General features: G+C 45.6%; 1 protein-coding gene across 2 annotated transcripts in view; it reads left to right on the top strand.

Moving 5' to 3' along the window:
* DMAC2 (distal membrane arm assembly component 2) overlaps positions 1-16,298 on the top strand; it is an 86,831-nt gene extending 70,533 nt beyond the window's left edge. For both annotated transcript variants that reach the window (XM_085625244.1, XM_085625245.1), the window contains exon 6: positions 15,361-16,298. In XM_085625244.1, the coding sequence (XP_085481370.1) occupies positions 15,361-15,499 (139 nt within the window). In that variant the 3' untranslated portion in view covers positions 15,500-16,298. The remainder of the gene's footprint in view (positions 1-15,360) is intronic.
* The last annotated feature ends 1,197 nt before the right edge of the window (positions 16,299-17,495 follow it).

Below are 17,495 nucleotides of genomic sequence, written 5' to 3'. Positions count from 1 at the left end.
ATCTCAAGACCACTGGCCTCGCGGATGATGTCTCGGAACTCCAGGTTGAGGTTCGCAAGTTACGGACCGCGAATGACCTCTCCGCCCGCCGGCTCGAAGACTTTGAAGGTCGGGCCCGGCGCAACAATGTGCGCCTTATTGGGGTCCCGGAAACTTCGGAGGAGCTCTCCATGGATTTACTCGTCGAGGACTTGGTGGTGAACCATCTTGCGCCTAAGGGCCTCGGCAAGTTTTTTGCGGTTGAGCGGGCTCACCGAGTGCCTGGCGGAAGGCCTAAGGTGGGAGCCCCCCCGCGACCGATTGTCGCCCGGATCTTTCACTTTCGAGACCGAGACGCTATCCTGCAAGCATCAAGGGTGAAAGGCCCGGTGCCTTTTCAGAATGCCTCTGTGAGTTTTTATCCTGACTTCACCCAGATGGTGCAGAAGCAAAGGCAGAGTTTCCTGGGGGTGAAGAGGCGGCTTAGGGAGATGGACCTGAAATATGCCATGCTTTTCCCCGCCAGGCTACGTGTGGTGTATGAGGATCGGACTTTCTTTTTCGAATCGCCGGACATGGCAGGGGACTGGTTGGATGCGCTCCCTCGGCGACAGCCCGGCGGGGACCGTGTGGTTGGAGCGGAAGGCGACCGGGATGGACAGGAGTGACACCTCCGGTGTCGGTCTGTTTTGACTCAGTCCCAGACAGTGACTAGCACCCTACTGCAGTAATGGGAGGGCGGCGGGGGGAAGATAGGAGCTCTTTCCTCCCTTGGGGTACTTCTTGTGGATTTGTTTTTGGTAGGGCGACAGGCACACTGCAAGTTGGGGGGGCTTCGCAAGCTGATGCAGGGGTGCAGGGAGGGGGGGGATTTGGAATGTTGGGGTTGTTGTTGGGGTTTTTTTTTCTTGCAAGGCGTAGTAATTGTTGTCAGTATTGTCCGATTGTGGTTCTCCGGGGGGGGTGGAGGTCTCTTTGTGTTCGGGGATGGGGGGTAGGGGCTTAAACATAATTAGCTGGAATGTTAATGGCTTAGGGGATCGTATAAAACGGGGGATAGTCCTACAATTCTTGAAACGGACCTCACCAGATGTGGTCCTCTTGCAGGAGACCCACCTTATAGGGAATACGTGTTATGCACTTAATAGAAAGGGTTATAAATTTGTTGCTCACTCGGGGTTCTCCTCGGGCTCCAGGGGTGCGGGCATACTTGTTGGAGCTTCCCTACCATTCGAGGTTGACTCCACCATTGCTGATGATAGGGGGCGCTTTGTGGCTGTGGCGGGGAGGTGGGAGGGCAGAACGTTGGTATTGGTTTCTGTTTATGTCCCTCCTGCCTTGCAGGCCTCCACGTTTGCTGATCTGGGCAAGGCCTTGTTGGAACTCCCTGAAGGGATGCTGGTGGTGGGTGGGGACTTCAATGCGGTTGGATCTGGATCGTTCGATAGGTACCCGCCCAGGGACACCGGGGGGGCTCAGAAGTGGCTTCCCGACTTTATAGATACTTTTGGCCTGGTAGACTGTTGGAGGCTACGGCACCCCACCCAGAGACAATATACCTTTCACTCCGGGGCCCACGGCAGTCTCTCTCGGATTGATTACTTGCTCACTCTGGCTGCGCACGCCTCATTGGTATCTGAGGCTAGGCACATGGCACGGGGTATCTCCGATCACTCGCCGGTGTGGGCCCGTCTGGATATTGGCCGGGTAGTGGGGGGCAGGGTGGCTCCCATTAACCCCTGGTACTTCCGTGACCCCAAGCTGCGCAGTGCGTTGCTGAAGGCAGTTGATCACTATTTTCAGGATAATCAGGGTTCAGTTGAATCTGCGGTGTCCTTGTGGGAAGCGTTTAGGACCGTATTGAGAGGGGAGGCCCTCTCCTTGGTAGTGGCCGCCAAGCGGCGGGGAGACGCCGAGGTGACACAAGTTGAGGACGAGATTGCGGCTTTAGACGTGGCCTTGGAGGAGGAGGTTGCGGCGGCCACACTGCATAATTTGAGCTTGAAGCAATTGGAATACAGGGATCTGGTGACGAACGCTGCCAAGACCCTCAGTAGGGAGCAGCAGGGTCGATTGTACGATCTCGGACTATTTTCGTACGGTATACACCTCGGTTTCGGATAGGCCGACTGAGGACTCATGCGACCTTCTGCGTGATATTGCTCTGCCCTGCCTTTCTGCCATAGATAGGGATGACCTCGATGGAGATATAACTGTTGACGAAGTGGCGTGTGCTATCCGTGCGTTGCGCTCGGGTAAGGCCTCGGGCCCAAATGGTTTGCCGATTGAGTTGTATAAGCTTCGTCCGGATAAGTTGGCTCCTCACCTGCGCGCCATGTTCGTGGAGGCGCGGGAGAATGGGTTTCTTCCGCTCGATCAACGACTGGCGACGATTGTGGTAATACATAAAGACGGTAAGCCCCGGGATAAGTGTGGTTCCTATCGGCCGATATCACTTCTCAACGCTGAGCCGAAAATCCTTGCCAAGATCCTTGCTAACCGCCTGGTCCGGGTGCTTGGAGATTTGATCCACCCGGACCAGTCGGGCTTTATCCCGCACCGTAACACTGCACTGAATCTTAGACGCCTTCATGGAGTGATTGCTAGGACGGGCACGATGCGAGAGCCGGCCATTGTAGCGGCTCTCGATGCCACAATGGCTTTCGACACGGTGGAGTGGGCATACCTGTGGGCTGTGCTAGCCAAGTTCGGCTTCGGGCCTGGCTTTGTAGGCTGGGTGCGGTTGCTTTATGAGGGGCCCCTTGCTAGCGTCGTGGTGAACGGGCGGGCGTCGGCACCGTTCGAGCTCGGGAGGGGCACCCGGCAGGGTTGTCCCCTGTCACCGTTGTTGTTCGCCCTTGCTCTTGAACCGCTGGCGGCGTGGATATGATGGCACCCGGATATACGTGGGATTCGATGGTCGCCTGACCACGAGGACCGTATTTCGCTCTACGCCGACGATATTCTGTTATACCTCACCTCGCCTAAGAAATCTCTCATAGTGGTTTGTGACGTCTTGACTTCTTTCGGTAGGAACTCTGGTCTTGTTATTAACTGGGGGAAGTCATACTTGTATGCCCTGTGTGGTGATGTCCCGCGAAACTGCTCGATCCAGATTGCCCGGCAGGGCTTTTTGTACTTAGGGATCTATATTTCCACTGACCCCACTTTACGATACGAGAAAAACTTGCTCCCTCCCTTGGCACGTTTGCGGCGGGACGTGGCGGGCTGGCGGCGGTTGCCGCTATCCCTCCTTGGTCGCGCCGCTCTGTTTAAAATGATGTCCCTTCCCCGTTTCCTCTATGCCTTGCAGAATACCCTTGAATTGGTCCCGGACAGTTATTTCCGAGAGGTCGAAAGCCTCCAGCGCGCGCTACTGTGGGAAGGGCGACCGCGCATAGCGATTGCTAAGTTGACGCTTCCGTGGTATGACGGGGGTATCGCGCTTCCAGACATTCGACGTTATTATTGGGCCACTCAGTTGAGCGCGATTAACCATGGTGTCTATGGTCCGGCGCTGAGCCCCGGCTATGCCATGGACCGGTGGTTGCTGCGCGGGGGTAATTACCACAGAGCGCTGTACTCGAAGTCGTTGGACTTAACCCTTACGGAGCCCACCAGGGTGGCCGTGCACGTGTGGAAGGTGGCGACAGATTCACTGGGCTGGAAGGGTAAGCTTACCCTCGCCACCCCGTTGTTTGACTCCGATATTCTGGGAAAGCTTTGGCATACAAAAGGGTTTGAGAAATGGGACCTGATCGGTATATCCAGGGTTGGTGACCTTGTGGTTAAGGGTAGGGTGAAGTCATTTGAGGAGCTGCAGAAGGAATATGAGCTAGGGAGCACGGAGTTCTTCCGATACGCTCAAGTGTGTCACGCCTTGCGGTCAGTCCTTGTAGAGGGGGAGACGGTGCCTGAGTCCTCTCCGTTAGAGGACCGTATCCTGGATGGCCATATGCCAGAGAGTACGATCTCTCTCATCTATAAGAAATTAATTAATGTTCGGGCAGATCTTCTTCTAGGGTTGCGCGATCAATGGACTAGGGATGGCCTCGAATTAGATGATGAGGATTGGCAGTATGCAGTCTCTTCTCCCAAAGAGGTCGCGATCCCTGCGCGCCTGCGGCTGGTGCAGCTTAAAATCCTCCATAGAGTTTACGTGACAGGGCCTAGGCTGGTCCATATGGGTTTCTCTGAGGAGGGCTTATGTAAGAGAGGCTGTGGTATGGTGGGCACCTTCCTGCATATTATTTGGGAATGCGGTGCGATCATGGAGTTCTGGAAGCGAATCCACGATGTGATGGGGGAGGTGACGGGCATCGTCATGCAGCCGGAGGCGCGGTGTTGCCTCCTGAATGTTTGGGGTCCTACTGACCACGACGCGGCACAGACTCAGTGGGTGACCCTAGGGAACATGGTAGCTAAGCGCGACATCGCTCGCCTGTGGGGCTCTGCTAGGCCCCCTACATTGACAGCGTGGATGGAAAACATGGATTGGAGCATGTTTAGGGAGAAGACAGTATATTGTGCTCGAGGGCGCCCCCGGAAATGGCACACCGTATGGGGGCGATGGAACCAGTATAGAGGGGGCATATGCCTGCCCCCAGACCCAGACCCGCCTGAGGAGCAGCTCTCCCCTTAGCATTCTTTCCGGCTTTGTAGTCTTTGCTGGTATGTGTTTGCCTTCTTGAGTCTCTGCCTTCCCCTCCTTTCCCTTACTATAGATCTGTGTCTGATGGACGAAATGGGGCTCGCCCCCCCTGATGGGAAGCCTTTTTGTGCTTTAAGTACTTATCGCCTTGCTTGTGTTTGGGTTTGGGTGTGTGTTTATTTAAAACAGAACCTTTTGATTCTCCTGTCAGTGAAATGTGGACGCTCGCTTGTGTTGTGTTTCTAAAGCTGCCGTACCTCCGGGTTGTCGGCTGAATAGCTGTGTCCCTGACTTAACAGAATAAAGGTTTAAAAAAAAAAAAAAAATGTTGGATCGCATGGCCCTCGCCTATAAAAATACACCATTAGGATTCAAGATGCAGCATGTGTCGTTGTTGATTGCATGATGTACACTGTCCTGCAATCTTGTTTTGGGTTCAGATTATGTCAAGTTATTATTCTGGAAGAGAATACTTTCAGATTTGAGCATGTGATGAGTGACTCGAGATATAGTGAACTGGGACACAAACTTCACCTTAAATTTATTTTCCTCCACCGGATTTGGGTCTCATTGAGGTGCTCCATCTAACTAATGCGAAAAGGTCAAATTCAACAACATAGAGTGGGGAAGGAGAGACTACCAGGATTTGTAAAGCGCTGAATAACTTTTAGACGGGAAAAAACAACTTCCATGACAATCCAGGCAGGTATTAGGAGAATGACTTGATTGAGGTTTGGGGCTCGTTGAAAACACACCCTTTGAGTTCTGCTCCAGTTCTAAGTCAGAATTCCGTTGGTGTGACCAACAATGGATGCACACCTAGGGGTCACAACGAGAGTAAGTGATCAATATTGGAGTCCTTTTGTTACAATTATATGATTCAACAGTGTAGGATTAGCCAGTTGGTACACCCTGCCTCTGGAACAACACCCTTCTGCAAATTCTGGCTTGTGGGGCAATAAAGCAGTGCCTGATAGGCTGGTCTGGCAGGTCAGTGTGTGGGCTGGTTTCTAGGCTGTTTGTGGGCCTGCTTTGTGGTGTGCTCGGCCAGGTTTTACTGTTTATTTCCCCAATATTAACACAAACATTGCCTGAAGGAATCTCAAATCAATTGTAAATCACTTATACAGCGAGTCTTTCCAAGTTCAAAACTGTCCCAGTTTGCAAACAAGGGCTACTTTTATACCTTTATAATTAACTAATGCAAATTTTCCATCCCAGTCCGATGCTGGGACCAAGCTTCAGGGGATGAGAGGAGCTCTCCCTCCAGAAACATCAGTGTGAAGTCAGAGGTGGAGACGCAGCGCACCACAGTCTCCCCCCCCATGTCTGTAATGGGCTCTGACACTGAAAAATATTACTCCCCGAGAACCAGGAGAAAGCCATAGGGCACATGACACCGATTTCGGGCGTAGAAGGGAAGAATGACCTCGAGAAATTCGATCTCAAAAGAGCCTCTGCACCCAGAGACAACATGACCTCACACAAAGATGAAACCCTTTTTATGAATCAACTGCAAAAGGTGGACCAACCTTGGGGAACAAAGGCCTTAGAAGAGAGAACTGAGGAAAGTTGATCTCGAAGACAAATGTTAGGCAAGAACTTGGACTTTGAAAACACTTAAGACCCACTTGGCTGCCCTCAACTTTCGGCTTTTCATAACCTAAAGAGAGTGCACCAGAATTCAAAACATTATTCGGAGATGAAATAAAAAGGCTCTTTGCCTTCAGCCAAGCCAGTGATAGTCCTACTGGAAATACATTCAGTACACACAGTCACCTACTTGAGCCTGATGGGACAGTGGAAAGAATCCTTATAGATGCTAACACAGGGCATATGAGAATAGTCACTACAAACAGGTAGTTGATACCCCTGTGCGTAGAAATTTAGAAAGCTCACATTTGAGTAGGCTTTCTCGCCTGCACTTAGGGTCACACCATGTCTACACATTCCTAACGACGTGATACTCCTACACACCATCCTCTTTCATAATCTCCAATTAGGGACCTTCTTTTGCATTCTTTATGCTTGGACCCACAGTCACATACAGAGTGAGACATGGACTCTACATATATTCAGCATGACCCATTAACAGAACTAGTGCGAGATGCAGTGTGTGATAGGTTCTGCATTCACATAGATGATTATCAGCTAGAGAGCTCCATGGTGAAGGCATCTACTGCCCGATGAAGCACAGTCCTAGCATACGGTCATTCAAAAGGCTGCATACCATCATGGTGTTACTGTGCAGGTCGCAGAGCCAAAGGAAGATTTTTTGATTGAATCCCTCTCTAGAACAGAGAACAAAAATCAATATTTACCCATATGGACGACTGTCCTTAAAAATTCAAATGGTATTTTCTAATATCCATCAGAGCTAAGGAAACCATTCCATTAGTGAGAGAAAATTCAAGGGTGAGCCATAAAGCCCATTTTAAATGTGAGGGCTTGTACCTGCAGACTCCCTGTTTCACAAGGTAAAGGGCTTTTGTGAAAGGTATATAGTATGTCCCGCCATTGGGAGAAAAAAAAAATGGAAGTTAGGTTTTCCTTGCAAAAGGGACACATCGAGTTTCGTAATGCAATACTTCATGGTGAATTCACAGACTTCAAGTAGTTTACAGCGAACAATGGGAGATTAAAGACCTTTTCCAACATCTCCCTGAAGGATATGTAAGATGGTTAATACAATTGTGCAGAAAAGGGAAGACAATTTCCCATGCCAGAATAAGAATTGCTTTATATGCTGCTGATACAGCGCAAAACAAATAAGCACACGTACACTCATTAGAAGGCCCACTTGATTACAGATTTCAGGGCTCAGCCCAGAGTGGTAACATCTGTTGCCTTTGTTTGATGGAGAGCATTTAATTGGACCTAAAGTGGATGAGACTTCAGAATAAAAACAAAAAGACACAGACTGCAAGGGTGCCCTGCAACAGCACTTCCTGTTCTTTCATAGGGGAATTACCTGCAGGTTGCCTACAATTGCAAGCCAACCAGATCGGCTAAATCAGAGTAACCAGAAAGACCAGCCTCACTTCAAAGTTCTGCAGCAATACACCATAGGCAATTTTGATGTCAAATCCCTATCTAGCAATAGATGTCCTTATAGAAGATGCCTTTTTTTTCCTTTGAACGGCCACACTATATGTACACTAACAACATACCATGAATATCTCTCTACAGTCCATACTGATAGTTTTATTAAAATAATGTATTTGTGGAGTTATATTAAAAGAATGTATTTCTGGAATGGTGCAAGTAATATAATGCATTCAGCTGCCTTAGCCTCCTCGAAGAAGTGCTCATAACTCATCCTTACTTTAAAATAAACTACCATCTAAATACAATGCTCTTTTTAAAACGGAAACCTGCCCTTCCTTACAATTCTAAAAAAAAAGGTTGGATGAACCTCTAACAAGGTGAACTGATCCATTAAAATTAAATTGACCCTTATAAATACGTTCTAAAACTTTCAGAAATGGCAACTCTGAGCTGCCTCGTTAGATACTGAATGAAGTCAATATAGCTTGACTAGTATTCGATCTCTAAATTTGGTGAAACACCCTACAGACTCCCCATCCTCGCCTGCTGCACACTGATATAAATTGCTTTGTGGTGGTAGTGTTTAATCTGTGAGATATTGATCTCAGCAGGGTGGTATACTCCTTTTAAAAGAGTTGAGCACATATAAATGTGATCTATATGCGTGAAACTCCATGACCATCCCCCAGTTCTTCTTGCGTTATACCCCAGTTCACACGACATAACCACAACAAGAGTCTATGGAGTTTACAAATTATTTTTTGGGCAACCCCCCTTTCTACGACTAGTGATGTATGGTGCCACGTGCTGTAATATGCAATTCAATGGATTGTAATCTTTCTCAGTTGTTCATCACGATAACCTAAAAGTGTCAATAAAAATATGTTATAAAAAAAAAAAATGTGATCTATATTTAGATTTGTGTCCACAAAGTCTGCAACACCTGCGGGCGAATCTCGCTTACTTCTGCCTCCTCGCTCTTATGTCAGCAATTGGAATGAGCAGCAAATACAATTGCCTACATTTTTGTTCAAAAGCTTCTTTAAACTGATCTGTAAAGTAGGTCTTCGGCTTTAAACCCATGTATGTGTCTCCTGTAAATTAAGCCCATTTATATTTGCTAAATCTTGTTATGGTTTCCTAAAAGGAAAGTGTATGTGCTGCCTGTTGTTTTCATAGTTCTGTGATCTCAAATTGGTTTAACACTAGGTTTAACATATTTACCCAGGGAAGGTTTGTCCCAGTGATTTAGAAGTGAATTCTTCTCATAATAGAGACTTTAGCATATCCACTGTGGCTCCTCTTAGTCAACTGCAATAGTTAAAGACCTGCACATCTAAAATATAACATATTGACTGAGCTAAACTGTAATCTTAGCTGTGAGGGAGGAGTAGAGTTCAGTAAGAAAAGGTTCTGCCAAAGACATTTCCTTAGACCCTTTTCTAGCCCCTGGTTCAGTGTGTTTCTGAAAGCAGGAGCTCCATATGTAGCTGTGTGAATGGACTTGGTGTAACGAGTGGTTACGCTGGGGAACACAAAGGGACTGAACAAGTTCAGGAAGAGCCTTCTCAAAGAATGTTGTAATACAGAGGATATTAATTTCAATGCATTCGCGTGGACTTTAGGACCCACTCTTCTAGCCTGCAATACCCCTAAATAGTAGTGTAATTCCACCTATCAATTTTGTTCACCCACAAGTTCAAGGAGAATGTGTTTTTTACGGTACCCTATCAGTTTCTTTCCCGACATCCACCACCAAGTCGTTCCCTTTATTACAATTGTTCAGTGTATCATGAGACCCTTTGCAGGCCAAACTGGGCTGCACCCAAGATGACTGTATTGTCAGCACTAAGCAGCATTAAAGACTGCTCACCTCCCAATCTGGGAAGTAAGTTGTACTTCCTGTTGGAGCCCTCCATGTCAGCGGTGTATAAAATAAGCAACAGCGAGACCCACACGCAACCCTATTTCCATCCACGATTACCACAGTTAGTTGCAGTTCTTCTGGTCAAGCTGTTTGGTTAGACCTTAAAATTTGCATCTGAAAAGTAAAATTCCCCCAAAGCAGCCTACAATTAACCATATCAAATGCTAAGGAATTATATAAAAAGGATGTATAAAGAACGACTCGTGGGAGTCCACTCCTCTCTCTGCTAAAATATTTAGCCATTTCTTATTATCAGTAATCTCACACCGTTTCCTGAAATGTGTCTGGTAATCTGAGAATATTGCTTCATTCCCCCAAACTTCGCATTCTTGAAATGATATATTCGCAAACTAGTGATGACTCAACTCTTGCACGCCCAACACTGTTCAGGCAAATACTGGGGACTTTTCTACTTGACTGGCAGGCTATATAAACTCAGATAGTTGTGGGTTAAGAACAATTCAACACAGATTGAGTAGAATTTCAGTCAGTCCCCAGATACCACTTGTACTATATTACATAACCAATCCACACCATTTGCCAGGCCTTGGACTAAATCTGAAGCTCTTCTTCTAAAGGGAGAGACAGAATAAGTATGGATGGAAGAAAGAGGGCATTGAGTGTAGTCAATTTACCTCTTAATTCCCAAAAAGAATGGTACAATCAGACCAAAACTGGATTTCTGACATTTGAACCGCTATGTAAAAGACTATTCACTTCAAAACGACCACAGTGTAAGATGTCATCCTTCTTTTTCAGCAGGGAAACTTCATGTGCACATTGGACCTGAAGGACGCATATTTTCACACTCTCATGCTTCTGGCTCATCGAGAATATCTACGGTTTTCGATAAGTCGAATCATTCAGTTCAGGGTTCTTCTATTTGGAGTGCTGTCTAAGTGTTCACCATATGTCTGCAGTGGTGGTAGCACACATGACGCCAAATGATACTTGTGTGTCCATACCTGAGCGACGAGCTAATCAAGGGGAGCAATCCGCGGACGTCTTGACAATACCCGACGGGTAATTCACATGCTCCTCAGACAGCGTTTCACAATAAATGTGAAAAATTTGCACTTCAACTCGAATTCGGGACTTTATGGAGTCACACTCAATTCTGCGGTAGCAAAAATGTATATGACTTGAGTGTCTCCATTTAAACAGCTGCTTCCATCCGCTTTACCAAATGTTGTATCCTCTGACAGTGAGGAATGCAATAAAATTCCTTTTCAAAATGCACTTTTGCACATGTGCGCTTTGCAATAGTGTCTAGCACAACAATGTTGGGCACAAGATACTTGGACGTTTGGAGAAGCTAGTGTTGATAGGGGCAAAGGTTTAGGGCAAACTATCGTGGACCTGCCCAGCAAACCTATTACAGGCAGACAATCAACACTGGTTCATATGGCGAGGCCACACATAGCACACCTGATCGTCAAAAGTGTAATGAGTCTGCAGGACATGGAGGAATACAACATGTGTTAAAAGGGAAAGCAAAACAGGTGATGTTACCAGTCTGCCAGTGGTATGGTACAACAAGGCCATGATCATTTACACAGAGAGCATTACTTCAATGTAGAACATAGGAAACTCTGAGGTACACACTCCATACAGCCATCTCAGGTTGAACAAAGCATTTGGAGTTAGGCCAATAGTCATACTGTCCCCCCTGCTAGCAACTCAGACAAAACAGCAACTTTATAGTCCTCAGCTGGAACCTTCATGAGGCCCATGAGTGAGAAATCAACAACACAGTTGAAAGTCTGAACTTCCATAAGTGGGGGACTCTGCAGGTGGATCTCTATGCAAACATGCCAAATATAAACCTCCAGGGTTCCACAGCCCACTCTCCAGGGAATGTGCTGTGAATAGATTGGTCAGGGAATTTTCTATACATTTTCCCCTCACCTCAAGGGTTCCATATGCTGTACTCAAGGTGAGTTAGGCACCCATAGAAGTAATCCCCATTGCTCCCACCGGGGCAACACTGCTGTTGTACTTAACTCTACCGGAGAAATCCACCACATCACCGCCTATCGGTAAAGAAAGGATCTATGGTCTCAAAATAAATGTATGAGCCTGCATCCTTATCCACTATTACTCAGTATGGCTATTTGACTCCTGGGGTGTTCGAGTTGGGGTAATTCCATCTTTAAGAAGAATGTATGACAGTGCTTAAGGAGGCTGGATGACTAATAACAAGAGTCTGCTACATGGCTAAATGTAAACCTTTTGTGGTGTACTGTGCTAAGGCACAAGCAGATCCTCTGCAGACATCATCTCAAACTGTTGTCCAGTACCTCTTGCATCTGCTAAAAGCAAGCCCTGCCTGTGCTTCCATTCAAGCCCATCTAGCTGCAGTAGCACCTACTTGCAAAATGGACAACTCCAGTCCACTTTAAAACCCCCAATCATTAAAGCATCCATTGAAAACCTAAAATAAATAATTACTCCTATAACAGTTCTAGAAATAAATAAGGACTTAAATGTGGTGCTCACACGCCTTATTGGACCATGCTTTGATCCGGTGCATTCAATCTCACTTCACGTTTCTTTAGTTGAAGGTGGACCTCTCATTGGCAATCACTTCTTTAAGACGCATTAGTGAACTGTAAGTGTATCAGCCCAGGAACTTTACTTCCAAGTATATTAGAGCAGATTGGTGGTAAGGGTGCATGCAAACTTTTTGCCCAAACTGTTCACGCCTTTTCATGTGAACCAGTCAATGGAGCTGCCCTCTTTCTTCACAGCCCTCCACTCCGTATACACCAGAAGGGCTCTTATCTTATGTACTGTGTAAAAAGTACACAATGTTTTAGGAAGGCTGATTAACTTTCTGTTGCATTCACACAATCATTTTTTAGGTAATCCAATTTCTAGGCATAAGTAGCCAAGCTGATTTGTTACGACATTCAAATCGGTTATATTCGAATGTACACTTGATAGTCCTGCTCAACTCGTGTAAGAAAAGTGCAACCATTACTTTTTTTGGACAAACCTGCATTTTCTGACATCTGCTGAGAAACTATGTGGTGATACAAAACAGTTTTGTGTAGAGATTCATGCTAAAAAAGAATCTCAGGTTGGACATACAGTCCTTTAAACCCCTTCCAACGCTGCCTCTTAAACGCCTTGCAGACCACTTTCTTTGAAGGGCGGTGACACTGCTTCACAACCTGTGTACAGCACGTGATCTATAGCAACTGAGGCTGCAAGCGGAAAACGTTACTGATTAGTAACATTTGGTTTGAAGCTTGTAGTGTTGTCGATTTACATGCACCCTCCCCACTCCTCGAATACAGGGAAGTCTAACAAAAGCCCTGTTTCTTATTTTTTGAGTTTATTCAGTTTTACATTATAATTTTCAGGCACGTGTACATAGACTACTTTCCGATGGAGGTGCGAGGAATGTACACTAATATATGGTAGTCTGTCTCCCAGTGCATTGTACGGTACTGGGACTTAGGGCCTCATGTAGGAAGCCTAATACCGGTCGGTAACGCCGATTTTCGGTAAATATACCGTTACCGACCGGTATTTAGGCTTTTGAGATGTAGGGGGAGAATTTCTGTATTCGGAATTTACCGAATCGGTAAAATTACCGAATCGGGTAAATTCCGAATACTGAAATCAGATGTAGGGGGACTGTGTGGTGTGTGTGGGGATTCGTTATTTACCACCAACTAATAGTTGGTGGTAAATGACGAATATGTGTGTAAATGCAATATTTTGCCCGTAGATGTGTGCAATGTGGCAGACACACATGCCCTCAGGGCATGTATGTGTGCCACATGTGCACACATGGCCGAATCAGGGGTGCAACAGGGTGTCAATGTGACACCCTGCCACCCTTGCATGTGCTCCCCCATTACCGAATTGGTATTTACCGATTCGGTAATGAGGCATACCTTCCCATCAATGGGAAGGTATGCCTCATTACCGAATCTGTAAATACCGATTCGGTAATTACCGAATTTTTCCGAATCGGTAATATTTACCGACCAATTACCTACATAGTATTTACCACTTCATAAATACCGAATCGGTAAAATTCGGTATTTATGAAGTGGTAAATGCCACCCCACCTACATAAGGCCCTTAGTAACAAGTCATTTGTAACGCACGCTAAACCGCAAGCTGTCATAGAAAAAACTTGTCATGTTCTCAAACTAACACTAGATGTCAGGAGAGTACCAAGATATGATGTAAATAATTATAAGCTGCTTCTGAGCATTACCGGCAGGGTTAGTGGCATCATGCGATTCTTATGCCACACCTTTTTCTGGACAATTATTGATTTGCCACGTAATCCATCATGTGCTGCATTATCTTCAGATTTTAACAAAAAAAAAAGTGTTTTAGCGTAAACAGATCACAAGTTAATAAAGACATACCTTGACACAGTGAAGACTGGTCATCATTCATTTGTTTATTGCTGTACCTGGGGGTTAAACTGCTTCTAATGAGGTGAAATATTTCCCCTGACAGTGTTACTATATGTAAAAATTATGAAATTATTAATTAAAGCTATAACAAAATGTGCTGCATTGTGCCAGATAATTGCCTACTCTTGCTGCATAATTTTGTCAGCCGTGCTGCACAATTTGATCCTTCCCTGAGGCATAGATTAAGTGGCCCTGATTGCAGATAAGTAATGTTTTCTTTGCTCTGCAGCTAATCAAAGCAAGTGCATTTTTCTTTCGTAAGCAAGGGTGTTTGCTTCTAGGCTTGGGTCGTCATATTTTGCAAATTGTGATCTCCGGTTTCCTGCTCATTCACTGTCCTGTAAATTGCAAATGCATTTAGAGTATTACATATAAATATTATTAAATACAGAGTACCTTTTACAGCTCCATTGCCTACAACCATAACCTCAAATTGTGAAAGAAATTATAAGACCTGCAGAAGTCCACAAAGAAGGATTGAAACGTTATCATTAGTGCTCAGGCCTTAAACACAAACTAATAAATGTAATACAGGGGATACATATTTCCTGCCGCTGCATTCACGCAGAGAAGCGAAGTGGTACTGCCTCCTTCTGTCTCGATACAAATGACTAAAGAGCTGTCCTTGACACACTATTAGGAGCCTGTGGCTGGGGATGATCAGAACGAACTCGCGGGCTACTTCGTGGTTTAAAAGCATACATTTTTAGCACCCATTTTATTCACTTCAGTGCGTTGAATTTGTGTTGCGTTTTTAAAATTGATATGGAAGAAACTTGCCCACGCCTTACCCATGTGTATAAATAAGTGACCGAGTTCCTAGAGTGGCAAGATTATTCAGATGGCAACAGCAGACGTAGATATGTCTTTGTTTTTTAATGACCTGCCTCTTGCATTAAAAAGTGACTTGATCATAAGGGCGTGTTTTCAATCTGGCTTTTGTAGGGATTCGCCTGAATCGCAACACAATATGTTTAGTTCCTTGGTTTTGAGTTTAGAATGGTTTTAATTTTTACCTGCAGGAAAGGCTGAATGTGGGAAAGTTTTGGGAATGCAGACCCTAGGTTGCACTTGGTCAAATATTTATACTTACTTCTTAGTCAAGTGCTCTATATCGTAAAAAATGCTGTATTATCCATGCCAGGATTACCACGTGATCTTTTATGCTGTGCAGTTATCTTCACTAGATTTTCTGACCTGTCCATACCAAGATTAATCTGTCTTGTTCGTTGTAGAATGAATTTTGTGTACAGTGCCCTTTGGAAAGACAATCTTTTTAGCCATTTATTTCTATTATTGTCACCCCACAGAAACCTGAAGTACCTGAACGTGTCCGACCTGCCATCTGTTTCAAACACACCCTTAATCGCAATTCTGTTGGAAGAAATTCTCCCAAGGTGCAACATTGTGGGGATGAGTTGCAAGGCCCCCTTGAAACTGGACTCTTGAGTATGAAGATAGTGCCCCAAGTGGTAGCGCCTGATGGCTCGGAACAGAGGACAAGATGGCCGCCGGGCCATGAATTGTGTGCGTGGAGTACATCACTGTACCTCTGCATCATATCATGAGGATCCTGTGCACAGACCGTTATGCATTATGCAGCTTTTGTCTTTCAGCTGATAATTGTGAATATACCTGATTCCACATCTAGTCGCTGTAAGTTATTTTTCTGGGATGGAGCCATTGAAGAAAAGCTTTTGCAGATTTTCCTTCTGGGAAGCAAAAGACCTGATGCCGCATCTAATTTATGTTTTTACAGAATTGCAGGACTGCTCTTTCCCGTCCCAGGGGGATACTCTTGCCGCCTTCATTATTGGACGATGTTGTAAGGATTTCCTTAAATCGTGCTAGCAGAGAGGTCAGCTTCTTGGCATGACAGTCCTGATCAGTGAGCACCTGTGCTCAGCGGCGTAGCGTGGGTTGCCAGCGCCCAGGGCAGGGCAAGTATCTTATAACATTTTGCGCCCCTAAGAATTTTGCACAGGGGCAACCGCCCCTTTGGCATCGCCCATGTTGCCCAACTGCCTGTTCTTGCTCAGTGCTACTAAATCTGCCAGGGAAAAATAAAAGGTAATGGGTGGTTCCAAATGCCAGTGTGACCTAAACATGTGGTCAGGCCAGTGAAGGACAAACGGGGATGACGTTTCCGTTTTCTTTCAAGGAAATCAAACTGAAACGGACAAGTTGTTGTTGTTTACCAAATGAAATGTGGTGCTAAAAAATAAAGAACACAACAATTTCTTCCAAATTTATTGAGTGTTTTTTCTTTAATTTAAAGTTTGGAGTGTGTTAGAGTTCTTTTAGCAGGCAATTTCCCCTCTTCCGCAACCAGGGCAGTGGGTAGTGCGAAGACCATGTGATTCCTATAACCTATGTGAAAGGCAGCCAATTATGTGGCTGTCCCTTTTTAATTAATAATAAATGTTTTCATATTGACGCGTTCCGCAACCTTCCCAGTAAACTGTCCTACCTGTGCTCAGCGGCGTAGCGTGGGTTGCCAGCACAGGGCAAGTATCTTTTAACATTTGGCGTTCCTAAAAATGCCCCTTAGAGTTTTGCGCAGGGGCAACTGCCCCTTTGGCCCCGCCCTTGTTGCCCCACTGCCTGTTCATCCTCAATGTGAAAGGCAGCCAATTATGTGGCTGTCCCTGTTAATTAATAATAAATGTTTTCATATTGACGTGTGCAACTCATATTATATTTGCACAACGAATACACAACTGTTAAATGCAGAAGAAAGTGTGCCGATGCCTGAAGCTCTGCTTAGAAGCAGGTGTCCATGCAATTAAATGTCGGCGTGCCGAATACCAATGCTAGTGGTCTTTAATCAACTACCAGAACTCCCTGCCTCTTTCTCTCACTCTTGCAGGTGCCTGCTTTCCCCCTCTGTAACAGTTTTGCCATCTTTCTTTCTCCATCTTTCTGCACTGTGTGTTTCTCTCTCTCTTGCACTCGGTTATTATCTGATGAGGAAAATGAGTGCCAGTCCCCTCAAAGTGCAGGTGGTCCCCACCTGCAACCACCTTCTCATTTAAGCACATGTTAAATGTTTTCACAGTGACATTTTCTGCAATTACAACTGTTTGCTCACAGAAAGTGCCAGCTGAAAGGAAGAAAAATAGCATTTTCTGCCCTAAAGGCTATATTTCATGCTGTGACTTAAAACATACCTATCTTACTAAAATTTTAGATCTGGTGCCAAACATAGCATACATGCCATCGCATGAAGAATTCAGATTTTCACTTGTGCTTGTACAACTTCCAGTCCCTAGCAGAAAGAGTCCAGTATATGATGCTTGCTGAAGATGTTAAAGCCTGCGGTCCTGATTCTCAAACTGCACCTCGTAGTACGTTTTGTATTGCTACAAAACGTACTGCAAAATGCAGTTAACAAACTTCCTGCAGAGTTTTATAACTTCTCCCTCCCTATACATATGGGGATTCT

The sequence above is a fragment of the Triturus cristatus genome, chromosome 9, assembly GCF_964204655.1.
Source record: "Triturus cristatus chromosome 9, aTriCri1.1, whole genome shotgun sequence".
In the NCBI taxonomy this organism is placed as follows: Eukaryota; Metazoa; Chordata; class Amphibia; order Caudata; family Salamandridae; genus Triturus; species Triturus cristatus.
Note: the sequence above shows the minus strand (reverse complement) of the source record. Positions and strands in the feature narration are given on the sequence as shown.